General features: G+C 41.0%; 1 protein-coding gene and 1 long non-coding RNA gene across 8 annotated transcripts in view; both read left to right on the top strand.

Moving 5' to 3' along the window:
- ESYT2 (extended synaptotagmin 2) overlaps positions 1-21,548 on the top strand; it is a 101,051-nt gene that overhangs the window by 6,501 nt on the left and 73,002 nt on the right. The window contains exon 1 of one of the 7 annotated variants that reach the window (XM_032244868.1): positions 4,051-5,546. The exons of 5 other annotated variants lie outside the window; for them this stretch is intronic. In XM_032244868.1, the coding sequence (XP_032100759.1) occupies positions 5,478-5,546 (69 nt within the window). In that variant the 5' untranslated portion in view covers positions 4,051-5,477. Of the gene's footprint in view, positions 1-4,050; positions 5,547-17,851; positions 19,302-21,548 lie in introns of those variants that run through there. One more of the 7 variants, XM_032244869.1, reaches the window with a different exon arrangement.
- Positions 5,553-21,548, top strand: part of LOC116527764 — a 19,025-nt gene continuing 3,029 nt past the window's right edge. The window contains exons 1-2 of the long non-coding RNA XR_004258722.1: positions 5,553-7,820; positions 19,943-19,948. This is a non-coding gene — a long non-coding RNA (uncharacterized LOC116527764). The remainder of the gene's footprint in view (positions 7,821-19,942; positions 19,949-21,548) is intronic.

Genomic DNA, 21,548 nt, shown 5'->3' on the forward strand with positions numbered 1-21,548 from the left:
TTTAAGATGAATGTTATCTTCATTCTGCATTTAAAGATGGGAGGATATAGAGCTAGGACTGAAATATTTATATGAATATATGCACTTGAAACATAAACTATTTTATAAGTACTTATTCATAAATATAAGTCTCCATTCTGTGAAGATCAGTTATGAAATAGTGTTGTTGTTAGACCTAATGAACCTGTGATCTTTTCTGTAGGTTTTCAGGATTTCCACATTGGTCACAGCTTTTAACCTTGAAGTAGACAGTGTGAATTTACTAAAAGCCATTAAATTTTATGCTTTAAGTGAGTGAATTGACTAGTATGTGAATTACATCTCAATAGCACTGTTAAAAAAATATAGACTTTGTGTTTAATAATGGATGAAAAGGGAGACGGTTATAGTGCAAAGTGAGTTATACCTTTGCTTACATAATTCTAGCTAAAACGGTAAAAAATTTTTAAGGAATATTGTTCTAACTTAAGTTTGGGAGCATTTACATTTTAAGGGATCTTTAATGAAAGTGTTAGGTATATGAATAAAACAAACTAGGTAAATATTTTTTAATTTAAACTGATACTACTTTATTTATTTATTTATTTTCTGAGCTGGAGTCTCATTGTGTTACCCAGGTTGGCCTCGAACTCCTGGGCTCGAGGGATCCTCCTGCTTCAGCCTCCTGCTTCAGCTGGGACTACAGGTGTGAGCCTTTGTACCCAGCTCTAGTATTACATTATTTTTTAATTTTATAAATCTATTTGAATATTTTTAATACTTATAGTAGAGCCAAGGTCTTGCTATGTTGCCCAGGCTGGTCTCAAGTTCCTGGGCTCAAGCAGTTCTCCCATCTCAGGACCTCCAAAGTGCTCTGATTACAGGTGTGAGCCACCACATCCAGCCTGTAGTATTACTTTAAGCACTGACACTATGCTATGTTGGCTTAAACAAATACAATTTTAATTGCATAACAGTAGAAATCATGCTTCAAAAATATAAAAAACCTAAGTCTGTTTTTCTGTGAGTTATTCCAAACTCTTGACTCTGATTCAAGGTGTCAGTATATAATCATTACATATGTTTGAGTAGTTTAGCTTATGGATTGGTTTGTTTCTTGTTAGGTACATTCTATTAGAGCATCTTTTTATCGTGTATTATATAATACATTACATTGTAGTCTTTTGTGGTTTCTTGCATTTTGTTATGGTTTGGCAAGTCATTATCTTTTTCAGTTTTCATGACAATTCTGTCTCAGAGGAATTTTATTTTTTCATTTAAAGATCTCAGGACCCACTATATGCAGAGTATTGTGCCAACAAAAGTGTAAGAAGTCATCCTGTCTTCATATTTACACTCTTCTCAGAGTAGTTAGAACAGGCATCTGGAAGGTGGGCTGTGGCAATGGCCCTAGAAAAAAGGAGCAGGGAGGGCTTGATGGTAAGTAAGGGGGTGTGTTACACACTTACGGACACGTTAGGGAAGGGCTGCTATTACTATCCAAGGGCATGGCCTTATGTTGAGTGGCAACAGCAAAATACAGAGTGCATGAGGTGGAAATCATGGGCATGTTCTGTGGGTTGGAAGCATCAGAGCCTTGTGAGCAGCCTTGTAGAGGCTGGTTGCAAAGGTGGATTTCTGAGCTGTCTCATCTGGAGGGAACTCCATGAAAGTTCTGATAGGGTTGTAACTCCTCCACCTGGCAGGAGGCTGCACTGAGCTTGTGACTTACTCTGGGCCCAGTAGTAAGGAATGGAAGTGGTCCCACTAGACCCCAGCCCAGGTCCCCCGGGGTGAGGAGTAGAAGTGCTCCTTCTAGATGGCTGGCGCACGCCCTCAGGGCAGTTCTGATCTATACGGTGTGAGGACTTGGGTGTGAATACTATTATGCTTTTAAGAAAGAGTTTGGACATAATAAGGGGTGAAAGCAGTGATGTATTCAGATCTAAGCTTGTGAAATCAGAAAAAGAAAGCTACTGTGTAATGCAGTATAGTTCTGTTCTTGCTGTAGCTACCAGAAAACTCACAGCCAAAATTATTGCTGGGCTGTTGGGCCCTGTACTACTGTAATAGCTGGGAGTACCCATTGCACCTTTCTTCAAGTAGACTATCTTCTTTTACTCTCAATAATCTTATTGTGCCTTGAACACTGAGTCACCTCATGTTCTTTTGGAATTGGGTGGGGCATAGTTCTTACACAGATGGTGAATATGTTGGTAGTTGTCTTTTGCATGGGATCATTTTTCCATAAAGCATGTTTTATTTATGGAGGTTTTTCCCAAGTCTTTCTCCCTGTCACTGATTTTTTTCCTCGTTTATTTTTCTTAACTGTTTTTAAAGTTCTATAATGTTTGTTAAAGCAAACTATTTATTTTTCTGAATTTTTCCTGGATTACATATGAAGAAACTAGCCCAGTTTATATGTAAGGATTAAAAATGAGTCTTTATGAATTTATGAACATTTATTAGGAATTTGCTATGTTTTAGGTGCTATATTCCAGGTACTGTGCTAGGTGCTGGTGACACAAAATATGTGTCAGACAAGGCCTTAAACTCAGAAGTTTACTAACTGGCAGTAACACAACAAATCTGTTTAATCCTAGCTTTAGTTATAGTATGAATTGGTGCCTTTTTTAAAAAATTGTTATTTATTTCTTTTTGACACAAAGTCTTGCTCTGTTGTCCAGACTGGAGTGCAGGTGGCACAATCATAGCTCACTGCAGCCTCAAACTACTGGGCTCAGTTACCCCTCCCAGGTCAGTCTCCCCAGTAGTTTGGACTACAGGCATGCACCACCATGCCTCGCTAATTTTTAAAAAAATTTTTGTAGGCCGGGCGCGGTGGCTCAAGCCTGTAATCCCAGCACTTTGGGAGGCTGAGGCGGGTGGATCACGAGGTCAAGAGATCGAGACCATCCTGGTCAACACGGTGAAACCCCGTCTCTACTAAAAATACAAAAAATTAGCTGGGCATGGTGGTGTGTGCCTGTAATCCCAGCTACTCAGGAGGCTGAGGCAGGAGAATTGCCTGAACCCGGGAGGCGGAGGTTGCAGTGAGCCGAGATCGCACCATTGCACTCCAGCCTGGGTAACATGAGTGAAACTCCGTCTCAAAAAAAAAAAAAAATTTGTAGAGAGGGGGTCTCACCAAGTTACCCAGGCTGGTCTTGAACTCCTGGGCTCGAGCGATCCTCCTGCCTGTACCTCCCAAAGGTCTGGGGATACAAGCGTGAGCCATTGCACCTGGCTATTATTTTTTAACTGATAAAAGTATTATTTTTATTGTGTTCAGCCTGTTTTGAAAATGTATACATTGTGGAATTTGCTGTATCAAGCCAATTAACAAATGTATTATGTCACATGCTTAACCACTTTTTGTGGTGGAATACTAGAAAATCTCAGTGATTTTTCAAGAATATATTACATTGTTGCTAACTATAGTTACAGTGTTGTACCATAGATCTCTTGAACTTACTCCTCATAATTGAAATGTTCTATCCTTTGGCTAATATCTCTAGACTTGCCCTCATTCTTTTAGTAAAAGTAATACATACTCATTTTTTTTTAATCCAGGAAAAAATGTATTAATATCATCTAAAATACCAAACCATCTGTAATGGTAGTTGGTGGAAAATTATAAATTGAATAGGGTTTAATGGATTATAGCAGTACCTAGATCAAAGTATCAATACATGGCTGGGCGCAGTGATTCATGCCTGTAATCCCAGAACTTTGGGAGGTTGAGACAGGCAGATCAGGAGGTCAGGAGTTCGAGATCAGCCTGGCCAACATGGTGAAAACCCCTCTCTACTAAAAATACAAAAATTAGCCAGGTGTGATGACACATGCCTATAATCCTAGCTACTTGGGAGACTGAGGCAAGAGAATCACTTGAACCAGGAGGCAGTGGTTGCAGTGAGCTGAGACCGTGCCATTGCACTCCAGCCTGGGCAACAGAACAAAAAAAAAAAAGAATCCCTTTCTAACATTTAAAAAAAAAAGGAGGGAAGGAGGGACAGAGAGAGGGAGGGATGGAAGGAGGGACTGAGGGAGGGAGGGGAAAGTATCCATACAAAGTAAGAAGCACAACCCACATGCTCTTGTGTATTCACAGCAGCAGTGTCCTCTTGGGTAACAACTAGTTTTGTGCCTGGTGACTGCATGCTAGAATTAGTGAATAACCATACCAACAGCAGCTGTAGAAATACTAATATGATGGTTTTCATTACACTTTCTTTATGACTTGTAACATTGTCATTGAAACAGCCTGATTCTTTTTTAAAATTTGTTCAGTTACATAGTGAAGTCTACTTTTATCTTTCTATTTTTAATGAACATGGAGTTGTATTTTTCTTCATTTCTTAGCTTATGGCTAGACAGGTTTTAAAAACATAATTTTTTTGATTTGAGAAGAAAGCATGCTCATTGAATAATAAGCTTTGGAGAAGAATGAAGAGGAGAAAAGTCACCTGCAATTCTACTTACTAGTGATCGCCATTAGCAACATTTGGTGGATTTTGCTCATCTTTTAATGACATGTTTGGATGCATATGTGTGTGTATAGTATCCTCCTTTCTTAAATGCTGTATTATGGATATTATGTTATTATTCAGTAATAAGAGTTTGACTATTGCAATATCATCTGTGTTATGGAACTACCAGGCTTTATTTAAATGCTGTCTGATAGACATTTGAAAAACTAGATTGTTAGATATTATATGATGAGAAGAGATAAAAATAGAATTTGAGATATTTAATTTCCTACTCTTTTTAAGTTATGAAAACTTATTTACTTGAGCTGTTTATTAGATATGTGTCTAGGATATATGAATTATTTTTGAACTCATTAGACTGGCATGTTAATTTCATAAGCAAAAGTCTGGCCATGGAAGGCAGTGTTTGTTTTTGCGTGGTATGGTATTAAAAGACAGAAGATTTATCCCCATCGCTTTTTATCTGAATAACCTTTGGAAGAAAACATTCCCTCCATAATGAGTCACAGATTCAGATGGCTTTTCTTCCCTGTGCTGTGTTGGTATATTAAAATTTGTTAACAATTACAAGTATTTTTAACTGCAATGGTTTCGTGTAGCACAATTGAGTGATGGCTACTTTGAGGTTCCTGAGATGACTCGCTGAATTGGTTTGTCCTTGCCTGGACGTGACCAGTCATGTGGCTAGTGGCCATTTGAGTGGGCTGCCTTCATCCCTGTGGGGTGTGCTGAGGCATGGCTGCTGGTGTCTGGTTAGCTTTGAGGCTCCCACCGTCTCTGCAGAGCCCACAGCTCGGCCCCTAGCTCTGGTGTGTGGGTTCCGCCCTGAGACCCAGCCCTTTCTAACACCCTGCCCTTGGGTGAGTCAGGCACAACTCTTTAACTAACCTTGTTTCCTCTCTGGTTTCTTGGGGGTTGAGCCTGACTCTGTGCTGTGGTTATGAGGCTGGAATGGGGAGAAGCCAGTGAACACACTGGACATGGGTGGACGGCGGGCAGTGAGGCATGTCCTCAGGTCAGCCGTCTGAGTCACAGGCCCTAAGATGCACAGCTGTGACGATGCTCCCCTTGCAGGCAAGTCCTGGTGTGGCCTTTGCTACCTCCCTCCCCCACTTCTGCTGAAATGGAACAGATGAGCCCCGGGGTTTTTCTTTGTTTCTGTTCCACTGTGGTTTGTTTATGTTGTTGCTAAGAATTTATCTACCACAATGCTTTGTTATTATTAACACTTGCAAGTATGTATGCCTTAAAATTTCACTTTCTCTCACTTTTTCTGTGTATATCCCTAAAATAATATCCAAGGAGCCCACGTTGTCACTCTTCTTCCTTGCCTTGATTTGCTCTGTGTCTTCCTCCTTAAAACAAATATTGTTCCAAGGACATGGCTCATCCTTCTTGGCTCCACTTCCAGGAGACACCCTGATGCCATAGATAATGATAGTTAATTTTACATTTTATACATATATATAACATTTAATTATTCTAATATTCAGTAACTTCTTTGTGCGAATAAGTGCTGGTTAGTGACTAAAAAGTGGGGATTTGAAAGTGCACATCGTATTTCGGGGTCGGTTGTAATAGTTTAATTTTAACATGTATCATGTGGAGTTGTTTCCTTCTGTTTATGTCTGAGGGATTGATATGTTTTAAGTTTCCCAGTGTAAGGTAGATCTGTAGAAATCAAATCCAGTGACAAGAGAGAAGAACATTATCTGACTTGCTTTATGCCATAAATATTATGCTGGAGTATATATTATATGCTAGTTTTTGGTTATGGTGCTCACATTTCAGTATCAAATTGCTAAAATTATTAATCTGAATGATGCTTTCACCTTCTTTTTCTTATGAAATTTTCTTACGTATTTTTATTTAGTTTAATCTGAAAACCAAAAGCATTTAGTTTAATCTGTAAACCGAAAGTATCTGAAACAAGTCTCAATTAATTTAGTATTTCATTTTGCTAGGGTTAATGTGCCCAAGGTGGTTGACCTTTAAGTTTTAGGGAGACATAAGGTATCAATCAATACATGTAAGCTGTACATTGGTTTAGAAATGTGGGACAACTGGAAGCTGGTCTGTGGTGGGGGCGCTCCAGCTCGTAGCTGGACTCAAAGATTTTTCTGATTGGCAGTTGGTTGAGTTGCTATCTAGAGACCTGGAATCAATAGAAAGCAATGTCTGGATTACCTTGTGGAGACTAAGATTTCATTGTACAGATGAAGCCTGCTACCTGCAGGCTTCAGAGAGAATAGATGATAAATGTTTCCTTTCAGACTTGGAGTCTGTTGTCTCAGCCTTAAGGTCTGTGTTGATGGTAATGGTAATGAGGTGTGTCTGATGCTCCCCCCAACATCATGGCCTAAAGTAGTTTTACAGGTTAACTTTGGAATGCCCCTGGCAGAGAGGAGGGGCTGTTCAGTTAGTTGTGGGCTTATAATTTTATTTTTGGTTTTACTTGTTACCCAGTTTGTAAGTTGTTATATAAAGCTGATGTTGACATTCATACACAATCAGAAGTGAAGAGCGTACTGAGATCATTAACTTGTTTCATTTGTGTTACAAGTCTTTAAATGGCTACTCAGTGCATAAGTAAAATTTGTTAACACCGTTTACCTTAATATCTGAGGGCTGGAATTTTGAAACCAAAACCCTAAACATAATCCAATACAAAGTAACAATACTATTCCTACTTATTCCTCCCCTGTCCCTCCCCGCACATATAAAGATCTTGGAATTTATCCAAGAATTGATTTCACTTAATAACGATTGGTGTTGTGTGTGAAGCGAAGTTTTAAAAGAAATGCTCCATAAATGTTAACGTCATTCCTGGAGCAGCAGGGAAATGATGACATGGTCATTCTTGCTCTGTTTTGGGGCCACTGTGACAAAGTGCCATAAACTTGGTGGCTTCAAACAACATACGTATCTTCTAATGGTTCTGGAGGCCAGAAGTCCGAAATCAATCCCTCTGGGCTAGAACGAAGGGCTGGGCAGGTCCTGCACTCTGGAGGCTCCTGGAGAAGCTATTCCTGCTTTTCTAGCTTCTCAGCCTGCCGCATTCCATGGCGGCAGGCCCTTCTCCTTCAGAGCCCCTGCTTCCAGCCTCATAGGGTCTTTCTGCTTTCTGTTTTGTCAAACCTCTGTTCCTCCCTCTTTTCTTTCTTTTCCGTAGACAAGGGTCGAGGCTGGAGTGCAGTTGCATGATCATAGCTCACTGCAGTCTTGATCTCCTGGACTCAAGCACCCCTTCCACTTCAGCCTCTTGAGCATCTGGGACTACAGGCCTGCAGATAGCTTAATTAGCAAATTAGATTAGATTAGCTAATTTGCTAATTTTAAACAATTTTTGTCTCACTGTGTTGCCGAGGTGGAATTTCCTCCCTTTTTAAGAATACTGGGGATGGCATTAGGGCATCCATGGGTAATCCACCACCACCAAAGAACTTTTATTTTATCACATCTGCAGCATTCTTTGCTGTATAAGGCGACACTCACAAATTTCAGAGATTAGGACGTGACCATCTTTTGAGGGCTGTTCCTCAGCTTCCCATACAACCCTGTATCTTGGAGCATTCAGGAGCCAGGAAGGCTCAGTTCTAGCGCTTTTCCTGTGCCTTAACATCTCAGAAATCAGATTTATTTTACAAAGGTGTCATTGTTAATGGACAGTGCTCTTAGTGGCACCTAAAGTATTGGTGCAGCTTATAATGGATCACATCTTGGATTCAATACTGAGGGTTTTTTTTTTTTCCATTTTTGGCTGTAGCCCTGGTGCCTGAGGTTGGGTGTGGTCTTTCAGAGGTGGAATAAGCAAATCCACACAGGATAAGGAGGAGCTGTGCAGTGGGAAGAAGGGTTAGGAACTGTTGGGAACTGAGATGACCACAGGAAGCAGCACTGTGAGTTACATGAGGGGAAGAGTTGGGGCTTGATCCCTAGACACAGGGCAGCGTCCAGATACCAACTAGAGGGATGTGTCCCTATTTAAAAGGGAGATTTAGCAAGATAGATTTGGCAGGGATATCCAGAGGGACTAGGGGCACAGATCTAAGCATTGAAGGGGAAGGAGCACCCGAATCTCATGGGAATAGCTTTGGGGAGGAAGGAAGTAGATGAGTGAGCCGGGGATGGGAACAACAACCCCAGGGTGTAGAAATAATGCTAGAACGATAGGAGCAGTAGTTTGAAGCTGGGGCTGGGGTGGGAGATTAATTTAGTCTTTAATGTTGGTGTAAGAAACCCAAGGAAGTTCCAAGAGGACTCAGTGCAACAGCACCCAGAGCCTCGCTGGTGAGATAGGAGACAGGCAAGGGAGAGGAGGAAGATCGTGTGCGTAGCTTCACAAGGGCTGACTGCACTAGGAGGAGTGTAACAGAAATCCCGTGGAAAAACAAACGGGAATGTGCTTAGCACTCATTGCAGGCTGTCTTCTAAACTCTTTACACGGAAGTCATTTAAACCTCACAGCTAACCTGCCATCTTCGCTTTATAAGTAAGGAAACAAGCCCTGCTAATGTCAGAGGTGAGCAGAGGCAGCCCTTGACCTGTGAGGTCTGAGGCTGCTGTGCATTCTGTGCTCTCCTCTCTCGATGGTAGTAGAGGAGGAACTGGGGACTCGGCACCGTCCAAGTCATTTTTACAACCCCAAGAGAATTGTATGTCGTTTCTGCTGTTAGAGGAGGAGCTAAGGTCTGAGAGACTCTGTAGTCACCCCAGTAGAAGTCAGGTGACCCCACCTGGCCGTACTCAGTGCCCTGGGAGCTGGGCCCAGCCCATAACACCTGTGCTTGTGGAAGGCACCAGAGATGCCAGCGTGGTGGCGGGTTACAGTTTCCAGAAGAGCAAAACCAATGCAAGTGAATGACCCACCTCCTTGTTGGCCAGTGGGAGCTTCTCTGGGTGTTTCAAGCTTATATACTGTCAGCATTCTTAAATACATTATGAGGTGACAACCAGACTGCCATATATTCTTTAAATGTTATTGATCTGTGAGAGTAATCAGGACTAGTAACAGAAGGGCTGTCCCTTGTCTTTGTTTGTTTCTTGCTGTTACACATTTTGTCTAGGATTATTTTCCTCCTGCGTGAAGAACTAACTTTAGTATTTCTTTTGGTGCAAGTCTGCCAGCAATGGATTTTCTCTATTTTCGTCTTGATAGGTATTTACTTCACTTTCGCTTTCTTAAATTAATAGACTTCATTTTTCAGAACAACCCTGGGTTTCCAGAAAAATTGAGCAGATAATACAGAGCCCCCACATCCCTTCTTAAAATTTCCTGTCCTACATTTGTCACAACTAATGAACCCACACGTTGATATATTTAACAATGTTAACTGAAGCCCACGGTTTACAGTACGGCTCATTCTCTGTATGGAGCACTCTGTGGGTCTTGACAAATGGTTAATGTCACGAATCAACTATTACAATGTCACAAAATAGTTTCCCGGCCCTAAAAATCTTCTGCATTTCAGCACTTCCTCTCCGTCTGCCTGTGCTCACTGATCTCATTGTTTTGCCCATTCTAGAATGTCATATATTGGAATTATAAAGTATTGGCTTTTTCAGATTGGTTTATTTCACTTAAAAATATGCGTTTTAGGTTTGTCTATATCTTTTCTTTGCTTGATAGCTGTTTTCTTTGTTTTATTCTTACTGCAGTAAATTCAGATAACATAAAACCATTTTAAATGACACAGTTCAGTGCCATTTATTACCTTTACATGAGGTGTAATTGTCACTTCTGTCTGGTTCCAAAACATTTTCTCTGCCCCAAAAGGAACCCTGTTTTGTGCCCATTAGCAGTCATGCCCTGGCTCCCCTCCCCAACCCATGGCAACCACGTCTGCTTTGTCTCTGTGGCCTTACCTGTTCTGGATATTTCATGTGAATGGAGGCATGTTAATATCTGTGTGATCTATGTGTGGCTTCTTTCAGTTAGTATAGTTTTGAGGTTCATTTGCATTGTAGCGTACACCAGTGTATCATCTCTTTAAAGCTGAATATTCCTGTATGCGGCTGCCCCACAGTTTGATTATCCATTCGTCCACGATGGTCATTTGGGTTGTTTCCACCTGAATATTGTGAATGCTGCTGCCATAAAATGAGACTGTTGTGAATGGTACTGCCATAAACATTGATGTACGAGTTTTTGTTTGAATACCGATTTTCAATTCTTCCAAGTATACACCTAGGAATAGAATTGTTGGGTTGATATTTACCATTTTGAGGAATGCCAGACTATTTTCACAATGCCTATACCGTTTTACATTCTCACCAGCCATATATCAAGGTGGACTTCCTCCACATCCTTGCCAACACTTGTTTTTTTCTGTTTTTTATTGTTACTGCTGTCCTAGTGGGTGTGAAGTGGGATTCGTGGCTCTGGCTTACATTTCCCTGATGTAAGCCAGAGGGAATTTACATTTCCACTCATGCCACCTTCACGTGACTGTGCATTTCTTCCATCTCCACATTCAGTTAGATGGTTTGGTAGCTTGAAATTGGCCATGGCGGGAATATTCACACCTTGGAAGTTAGTGGTTTCGGGGAGGTGGCTATGAGCAGGAGCTGGCCAAGCCCATCCCTGCTCTGAAGCCTGTCCTCCTCCAGAGAGACTCCCCTGTCCTCTGGAAGGCAGAGCGGGAGCAGGCTGGCTTCTGCAGGGCAATTCTGAGCCCGCCTGCGGAAGCTCTGGCTGCCCCTGATCCTTTCCGATCTAAAGCCCAGCCCTCCTGATGTTGTGACTCAGAATCTGCAGTGTTTCCTAAGCGCCTCCTGGTCTGTCCCAAAGTCCAGTTTGTGCTTTCTCAGTACAACATGCTTTTGCCAAAAGCTCTGTTTTGCTCCTTGAAGGTTAGCTTCTGCCCTGGGTAGCTTAGGAACTTAGCAAATTCCTCTTCAGAGAGTCTGTACCCTTCTTCTCGCTTCCCTCTCTCAGGGATCTGGGCCCTTCAGGTTCTGGTTGTTCAGCTGACCAGACTCCGGTTCTTGTCCCACCAGTCTCCCGAGACGGCCATAAGGCCTGCTGGCTTCTTGGAATCTCAACCACATTTTTCTGGATTTCTCAACCTCTTGTAGCACAACCTAGAAGGAGAACAGCCACATGAAGTTGACTCCCCACTCTGTGGTCTCTGCCTCCCCTGAATCCTGCAGTGTTTCCAGTGTTTTCAGGTGTGTGCGTGAGCTCTGGCAGGCTGTGCACGTGTGCGTGAGCTTGTGTTCATGTACCTGTGTGCTCCTGTGTTTTCAGGTGTCTGTGGGGTTCATCTTTATGGTCTCACCAAATAGTTCTGATGTGTTTCTCAGTGTTTAACTAATTTGGCGGATAATTTGGGACTCACAGTGGAATGGCTTTGCCCCTCATTTATCATTGAGGCTGAGCCATGTGCTCTTTAAGGACCAAATAGATCGCTGAGGTACCTTTGTTGGTTGGTTAAGCCATGAACAAGGAGCTGTGAGTTAGGCCACTGATTTACTGCTGGTCGTCTGGCTTTACTTATTTTGTTCTGTTATTATTTGGGGAAGTATCTGATTAAAGTCAGTGGGCCATGGTAAAAGCAGTATGTGTTTTAGAGATTGAGATATTCATTTCTTTTTCTTAATTTTAATTTTCTTTCTTTTTTTCTTTTTTTTAAGAGAGAGTCTCATTCTGTTGCCACACTGGAGTGCAGGGTGTAATCACAGCTCACTGTAGCCTTGAGTTCCTGGTCTCAAGTGACCCTCCTACCTTGGCCTCTCAGAATGCTGGGATTGCAGACATGAGCCACTGTGCCTTACCCCTTTTATTTTTTTAACAGCTGTATTGAGATATAATTCACGTACCATACAATCCAGCCATTTAAACTATGCAATTAACTTTTTCAGTATATTTTCATGATTGTGCAACCATCATCAAAATTTCTTAGTAGAACCTTTTGTCTTCCGTAAAGAAGGCCTACACCCATTAGCCCACAATCCTCAGACCCCTCCACTGCTCTCCCTGTCACCTCCACGCTAGCCACCCACTAATTCACTTTTTCTCTTTGGGAAGACAAGACACCTGCACATCCTGTGTAAATGAAATCTTACAACATGTATCTTTGTGATGAGCTTCTTTCTTTTTTAAAAAAAAAAATATTTATTCAAGACAGGTCTCACTCTGTCACCCAGGCTGGAGTGCAATGACGCGATCATAGCCCATTGCAGCCTCCACTTCCCAAGCTGAAGTGATCCTTCCATCTCAGCCTCTTGAACAGTTGGGACCACAGGCATGCACCACCGTGCGGTTTTTTTTTTTTTTTTTTTTTGAGATGGAGTTTCGCTCTTGTTACCCAGGCTGGAGTGCAATGGCGCGATCTCGGCTCACTGCAACCTCCGCCTCCTGGGTTCAGGCAATTCTCCTGCCTCAGCCTCCTGAGTAGCTGGGATTACAGGCACGCGAGAGATGGGGTCTCACTGTATTGGGCTGCTCTCGAACTTCTGGGCTCAAGTGATCTTCCTGCCTCTCAGCCTTCCAAAGTGCTGGGATTATAGACATGAGACACACCATGCCCGACCCACTTCTTTCAATTACGAGGTAATGTAACACATATTAGTGTTTTGTTTCCTTGTATTAACAAATAATTCTGTTGTATGAAAAGGCTGCATTTTGTTTAGCTATTTATTAAGTAATGATCCTTTGAGTTGTTTCCACTTTTTGGCAAATATAAATCATGTTGCTGTGAGCATTCATGTACAGTTTTTGTCTGGATGTGTGTTTTCCTTTTTCTTGTGTATATACCCATGGGTAGAGTGGGTCATATGGTACCTCTATGTTTACATATTTTGAAGATCTGCTAAATTGTTTTTCAGAAGGTTACCACTGGCAACAAATGAGAGTTTCGATTTCCCCATGTCTTCATCAAAACTTTTTGTTAAAATGAAAATCTCAGACAAATTAAGTTTAACGTAGTTTAATTGAGCAAAGAACAGTTCATGAATTGGGCAGCCGTTGGATGAGAATAGGTTGAAGGAGGCTCCAGTGTATCCATGAGGTGGAAGAAGATTTATGAGCAGAAAAAGAAAGTGAGGTTTAGAAACAGCCAGCCAGGTTACAGTTCTGCATTTGCCTTATTTGGATGTGGTTTGAACAGTTGGCTGCCTGTGATTGGCTGAAACCTGATGATTGGCATTAGGCTCAGTCTGTTTACACATCCAGTTAGGAAACCTTTAGGCTGAATTTACAATAATATGTAAGGACACAGCTTTAGGCTGAATTTAATATTGTCTGTATTTTTTTTATTTTAACCATCCTAGTGGACACAAAGTGATATTTCATTGTGATTTGATTTGTATTTCTCTAACTGATAATGTTGAGCATCTTTTCCCATGCTCATTGGACATTTTATATCCTCTTTGGAAAAGTGTTTATACAAATACCTTTTTCTTTTTTTTGAGAGGGAGTCTTGCTCTGTCACCATTCTGGAGTGCAGTGGCGCAGTCTTGGCTCACTGCAATCTCTGCCTCCCAGATTCAAGCAATTCTCTTGCCTCAGCCTCCCAAGTAGCTGGGACTATAGGCATGTGTCACCACGCCCAGCTAATTTTTGTATTCATAGTAATTTTTGTAATAAGTAGTTTTGTAATTTAGTAATTTTTGTAACGAGGTTTCACCATGTTGGCCAGGATGGTCTCGATCTCCCGACTTCTTGATTTGCCTGCCTCGGCCTCCCAAAGTGCTAGGATTACAAGTGTGAGCCACCGCCCCCGGCCACTTTTGCCCATTTTTAAATTGGGTTAATGTGATCTAAAGTTTACTTCAATAGTCCCCTCTTATCTGTGGGGGATATTTTCCAAGACCCCCAGTAAAATGGGGTAATACCAAACCGAATTGCTGTCAATCAGAAGAGCTGTTTTTTCTTCTACCCACAAATTTATGTGTTTATTTATTTATTTATTTATTTAGTTTTCAAGACAGTCTCCTGTCAGTGAGGCTGGTGTGTAGTAGCGCTATCTCAGCTCACTGCAACCTCTGCCTCCCCAGTTCAAGCAATTCTTGTGCCTCAGCCCTTCCCAAGTAGTTGGAATTACAGGCTCCCGCCACCATGCCTGGCTAATTTTTTTTTTTTTTTTTTTTTTTTTTTTTTAGAGATGGGATTTCGCTGTGTTGGCCAGCCTGGTCTTGAACTCCTGACCTCAAGTGATACACCCAGCATAGCCTCCCAAAGTGCTGGGATTACAGGCAAAGTGCTGGGATAGGCGTCAGCCACTGTGCCAGGCGCCAGCCACAAATTTAATGCCTTTTCCATCTTAAAGTTTGACATGTGACAGCAAAACTAGCATGAAATTATTTTTCCTTCTTGAGTTTCACAGATGGAAGATTCGTTCTTACATCTTAGCAACCTCAATGTATGATACTTTTTCTTTCCTTAGTAAGTCAAGAACTTTTGCCTTTTCACTTAAAGGAAGCTTACGGCTTCTCTGAATTGCCAGCATCACTACTCATGTATTTTGGGCCATCAATAAGTAAAATAAGGTTGACTTGAACACGAGCTCGGCAATACCACAACACGAGCTGATCACTAAGACAGCTCAGGTGAGTGGGTAGGAGCACGTGCCATGTGAACATGCTGGGCAGAGCGGGCTTATGTCTCCAGCAGGATGGCGTGAGATTTCATCACCCTACTCAGAACAGCATGCCATTTAAAACTGATGAATTGTTTATTTCTGGAAGTTTCCATTTAGTATTTTCTGACCTTGGTTGACTGTGGGTAACCAAAGTCCCAGAAAGTAGCAATGTAGATAAGCAGGGAATGTATGTAAATAGGTAACAAATTGGAGGTCAGTGGGTTCAGTTTTCAAACTCTTTAGTTACCCCAATTTTAAGGTTCGGGCATTTACAGTAAAAAAAGGAATGTTTGGCAGACATTTTTCTGCACCTGGAGCTGTGGGGCCTGCTCTCTGGGAAGCTGTATGGCCCCACCCTGCAGTGCCATCCTTTTGCTGGTGTGCACGTGTCCCATTCAGCGGGCAGCAAGCTCAGCTCATGGCCTGGCCTTCTGTTTGTTTTTGTGGCCAATGAATAGCTTTTACATTTTTTAATAGCTGGAGGAAAGTAATTTATGTCAGGTGAAAATGTTATGAAATTCAAATTTCAGTGACCATATTAAAGTTCTGTTGGAACACAGCCATGCTTATTAGTCAACACACCAACTGTGGTTGAGTAGTTGTGACAGAGACCTCACGGCCCACAAGTGCCCCATGTATTTCCTGTCTGATACTTTATGGGGAATGTGTAACAGCAAACAGCAGTGTGGTACACAGGCTATAATCGGGAAAGATGTTCTGCAACCTGGGTGTCAAACATCCAGTCATGGCCATATTCAGGAAAAAAGTCCTAGTGTTTTCACATGCCTGATTATTTACTGTTTGTTCGTTGTGTACAAATAAAGAATTAAAAAGGAAACAGGTTTTTGGGTGGTAAATTTCTGACTTCCTTCACTTGAGATAATTTACTATCTGCATGAGATTAAAGCTAAGCTCTTAGGAGATGTATAAACTTATTTCTGAAAATATAAAAATCACAGATAAATTACAAGTCCGATGTTACTTCTGAATCCATGTAGATAGATTTTTAGCATTCCTGTCACTTCTGTAATTCTAAGGGATTTTATATAACCGTGTTTTTACAATCTCATATAGTTTCTCTTTTTATATGTATATTAAACTATATACACTGTATATATAGAGCGTCACACAAAGCTGGATTGATTTTAGATAGTATACAAAATATATGCAATTAATTCAGTGCTGCAGTTGCCCATTTATCTTTTTATTCACTCCAGTCAAAAGATAAGCGTGTAAATTTGAATTAATATTCATTTGATTTAAATTTAAGATAAAAACAACCAGATTGTCTCAGGTGTTTCAGTGAAGGAGATGAGAAGACAGATTTCCTACTCTTGGCCTCGTTTTAACTTGTGTTACCGATGTAACTCGTGCTAGAACTTCAGCTTAAGTCATCAAATAATTTACTTATGTGACTTTTCTTGCTAAAAGCAGAGACAAGAAAATGTCTAAAGGACTTCAGAATGTTGTGAGAATATGCTTCAGATCTTTGAAAAATACTATTCATAGGCAGGTGTAAGGTATTAAGTCTGTCGATATTAGTGTTTTCATGAAGAGATATTCTGTTCTGAGTAGAAGCTATGAGGCGTCCTTGTTTTGACTCTGCCGTTGAATATTAGTCCTGGCTAAAATTCTGTCACTTCACGCATGCATTGAAAGGGGACTTAACCCCTTTCAAAAATAAATGGATGATTCTATGTCAGATGTCACATGAAATTCAGGGTATGTTCTCATATGCATTAAAACTAAGAATTGGATTTCAGGTAATTTAGACAGCTTTGTTATGGAAGGTATGCTGGGATAAATGTTTTTAAATTTTTCTTTTACTCTGTTTTACAAAAATAGATAATAGTCACTTGTATAATGAAGAAATAGCAACAAGTGTTGAAAATAGTGTGGAAGCCTTCTTTCCCTAGGCCAGTACTTCCTACGCAGCCTGTGTAAGCACTGGCTCTGCTACTGCTGTTCTCCTTCAGCCCAGAAGAGCCTTGCGTCTCTGGGGCCCATAGTCGTCACAGCTGTGGCTCAGCCATCATACCTCTCATTGGCAGGCAGTCCTTATTTTAAACTGTTAGGAGTTTTAGGTGACATAAGAAAGCAACAATTTGTTGTAGCTCTGGTAGACAACACTGTTTGATTTGTGGTGAGGCAGTCAAGGAGTGACTGATCACTGCCTGTGTTCTCAGTTAAAAACTTCAGGGATATTAGTGTCTTTTCAGATTTCCTAGTGAAGTTTCTCACTAGTGTAAAAATCACCTGGGGAGAACTTTAAAAATGTTTTCTGTTAAGAAATGACCTTAAACAGATGGATTTTTAAGCAATGTCACTGCACCAAAGTGTTCTTTTTGGTGTGTCCAGTTATCAGTTGCAGTAATCGAAGCCCATAAACCACAGAGAAAATTATAACCTCGTGGGTTTTGTAAAACATCAGTTGCTTTATTTACTATGTGAATTAATTGATTGCTTGCTTTTTTATTTGTGTTTCTTTTTCTTTCTTTCTTTATTTTTTTCTGAGATGGAGTCTTGCTCTGTCACCCAGGCTGCAGTGCAGTGGCATGATCTTGGCTCACTGCAACCTCTGCCTCTCAGGTTCAGGTGATTCTCCGGCCTCCGCCTCCCAAGTAGCTGGGACTACAGGCAGGTACCACCATGCCCAGCTAATTTTTTGTGTTTTTAGTAGAGATGGGGTTTCACTGTGTTACCCAGGATGGTCTTGATCTCCTCATCTTGTGATCCACCTGCCTCAGCCTCCCAAAGTGCTGGGATTACAGGCCGATTGCTTTCTTTTTATGTAGACGAGAAATAGATAATAACGGTTATTTGGGGTAATTTCCTTTTACTATTTGAAGTAGTAATTTGACCATACTGTGACAGTTTATTACAGAATTGACAGATGTTTTTAGATTCCTCTCTACCTTTCTAACCTTGAATACTTTTTTTGTAGAAGCAGCTATTTGGATAAAGCTTTCTAATGTCTTTGAAAAAAATACCATTATTAAGATTTCTGACCCGCTTTTTCAGTTTCCATGAATACTGACCAAAGTCTCTATAGAACACAGGAGATGGGCAGTTAGGATTTGAGGATCTTGAGGAGGGATAGATAGTTTGGGAGATGAGTAAAGGCGTTTGATTATACAAAGATAAGAAGGCACAAATTTGTGTTGGTACCAAATTACATTTAAGTCACTTTCCTCTGCTAACTTGAGCAGCCTAGCTGTAGGGGGTAGCAGAGATCCCACTGGTGTGGAGAGGTAACAGGTGCTGTGTCAGATCCTCATGGCTTGCAGTTCTAAACATTTAAACGCCATGTGCCTGGAAGTCTTGTCCACTGTCAGGAATTCTGTCCCTAATATTTTTTTCTCATCGTAATCTGATAATATGAGGTAGTGGTTCTGAATTGCTTTTCCCCAGGCCCCACATAAGTGCTTCTTTCCCCTCCAGCGTAGGGCACCAGCCTTCTTGGAAAGCACTGAATGGAGTCTTGGGTTTCTCATGCTCCTCACCTTTGTCAGCCATCCCGAGTCCTGGCTGCTCCAGGAAGGTGTTCTGTGTGTGTCAGAACCTCGGACTCCCTTTGGTTGTGCTGCGTGTGAACCAAAATTTTCTGGGCAGTTGTAACTTTCTGCAAGCCTTTTTGACCATTTGCACTGACTTTAATTCATATGCAGACAGAACAATACAAAACATTTTAAATATTCAGCATATTTAGTTTGTATTTCCCTGGACTGAATTCTGTGAATGCAAGCCACGACTGTTGAAGTAAACCTGTAGTATGCTGAGTGCTTCCAAGTCAGGGTGTGGTATGTTGCTTGCCCAAAGGCTTCTAGAAACCAGAGTTTCAGATTTCCCTTGTGATGTAACTAATAAAGAAGAGGCGTCTCTTGTTCTTGTAGAACCGTGGTTCTCTTGTCCTCTTTGCCTTATCTGTTCTGTTTTTGAGATTCTGTTGATTTTAGATAAGGAAACAAAGCTACCTGCTTAGATTTTTTTTTTTTTTTCATTTTATAGGCTTAAAATAGACTTGCCACATGGTGTAGGAAGGTTGGTGTTTTCAGATGGCCAGTGAATGGGTGACCCTGTGACTTAGGTGTGCTCTGGGAACAGTGGGGTTGACGCCCACATGTGCTGGTGCCCCAGGGCACGCTCTCGGATGCTGTGCCAGTGACTCAGATTCCTTCTTCCTTCCCCTTTAGTTGTGGTCCAAGAGAGGGAAAGAATTCTTCCCTGCAACCAGCCATTGCTTCAAGTAAGAATTTTGTGAGTTTTGTTTTTTAATTTTTAAAATAGTGCCTAAAGGGCTATGCAGCATTGAGCAAAGCTCAAATCGTTCTTGGAATGAGGAAGAATCTTGAGTAAATGGACTTGGTTGGCAAGTTCATGATTTCAGGATTAATGGCATTTTGTTTCTAAAAGAATCATTTTATCAGTTTATGCTTTCAATTTTAAAGTCATTAAATCAGCAGTGCCTCAGGTATGATAGAATTAGACATAGCATCTTTGTATTTTCTCACATTACCTCTCTAAACTTATTCTAGGTTTCTACTTTAGAAAAGGAATGAGTCAACAGGATTAATTGATAACCGCATGTTTCAGTGTTACAAATGCTAATGGAATTTAAAAATTACTCTTCTACGTTCCCTGTGAAGTACCTCCTGTACTTTTTTTTGTAATTAAAAATGCTTACTTCGGCTGGGTATGGTGACTCATGCCTGTAATCCCAGCACTTGTGGGAGGATCACTTGAGGCCAGGAGTTTGAGACCAGCCTGGTTAACATGGCAAAACCCCGTCTCTACTAAAACTACAAAAATTAGCCAGTTGTGTTGGGAGGGCACCTGTAGTCCCAGCTACTTGAGAGGCTGAGGCAGGAGAATCGCTTGAACCCAGAGGCGGAGGTTGTAGTGAGCCAAGATTGCACCACTGCATTCCAGCCAGAATGACAGAGTGAGACTCTATCTCAAAAAAAAAAAAAAAAAAAATGCTTATATCATGCATAGGACATGGAATTTATGAACAATAAAATCCTATGCAAGTTCTAATTGTTAATACTGGTCTTCAAGGAGAGTGTTGTTTGAAGAAAGACATTTATTTTATTTTATTTTTATTTTAAATGTTAGCTCCCAATTTTTTTTATGTTTGGAAATGGGAAGAATATGATTTAATTGGCAAAAAAAATTTGACCATTTATGTCAGTTCCATCCTGTATACTTTAGCAGGACATAACAGGAAGGACTCTGGAGTCCTTTGGATCTGGATATCTTTATTCTACCTGTTCCCCTGAGGCATTGTGTTAGCTGTTAGATGGAGCCACTGATTGTTAAAAGGTTCTGGTGAGGATTAAACAAGAGTTCCTGGAGCACAGTTCAGTATTCTGTCTTTGCATATTTGTTTTAATTTTTCTAAACAAAACAACTTCAGTAATAGCAGCATATTAGAATCTAAAATATGCCTTTGTTCTTTTAAAAGATAACATTAAAAAGATTTTTGCAGGTGGTGTCAACTCAAATATAATAGAATCTTTAATCATACAATGATTAGTTCATAGAAACAATATAAATATAAAAATTTGTTTTATAATTAGAAGATAAAAAAGGTTTTTTTTTTGGTTTTTTTTTTTTTTTTTTTTTAGGTGGAGTCTAGCTCCGTTGCCCAGGCTGGAGTGCAGTGGCACGATCTCAGCTCACTGCAACCTCCGCCTCATGGGTTCAAGCGATTCTTCTGCCTCAGCCTCCCAGGTAGCAGGGATTACAGGCATCCACCACTACACCCAGCTAACTTACATATTTTTAGTAGAGATGGGGTTTCACTGTGTTGGCCAGGCTGGTCTCGAACTCCTGACCTCGTGATGTGCCCATCTTGGCCTCCCAAACTGCTGGGATTACAAGCGTGAGCCCCTGCGCCTGGCCTTGAGTCTTTTTTTTTTAAGTTGAAAGATAAGATTTAAAACCAAATATGTGTTCATGTGTTCCTGTGTGACGTAGGACTGTGTTTTTTAGGATACCTGTACGTCCCAGTCTTTCTCTGTGATGTTTGTGCCACTTTAGATTCTGTTTTATGCAACATAAGCAAATGTTTATGAATATGTATTAGTGAGAAGCAGATTTTTGACTTAGTGAACAGAATTTAAAATTTGGTAACAGATTTGCTTTGTTCAAATTTGTTATATTCTGTTTCTCAATTTCTTTGGCACTTTGGAATAATCACTCATAAATTAAAACTTCAGAACTATTGAATGCCTTGGTGGGATATCACTAAGAGGTGGCTTGATTTTCCAAACCATCTTGTGTAAATGCTAACACAGTGAGCCAGTTCACTTGTATTCAAAGCTTATTTGTGCGGAGGGTTTCTCTATTTATTCCAGAATAGGATGGGACACTACAGGCAGCTCCTCCCACGTTCCTGCTCCATCACTGTCTAGCTGCAGGTGTGGGGCCCAGTCCTCCCACGCTCCTGCTCCATCACTATCTCACTGCAGGTGTGGGTGCCTGCTCCTCC

This window comes from Sapajus apella, unplaced genomic scaffold, assembly GCF_009761245.1.
Source record: "Sapajus apella isolate SASKATOON/1434 unplaced genomic scaffold, GSC_monkey_1.0 scaffold56, whole genome shotgun sequence".
In the NCBI taxonomy this organism is placed as follows: Eukaryota; Metazoa; Chordata; class Mammalia; order Primates; family Cebidae; genus Sapajus; species Sapajus apella.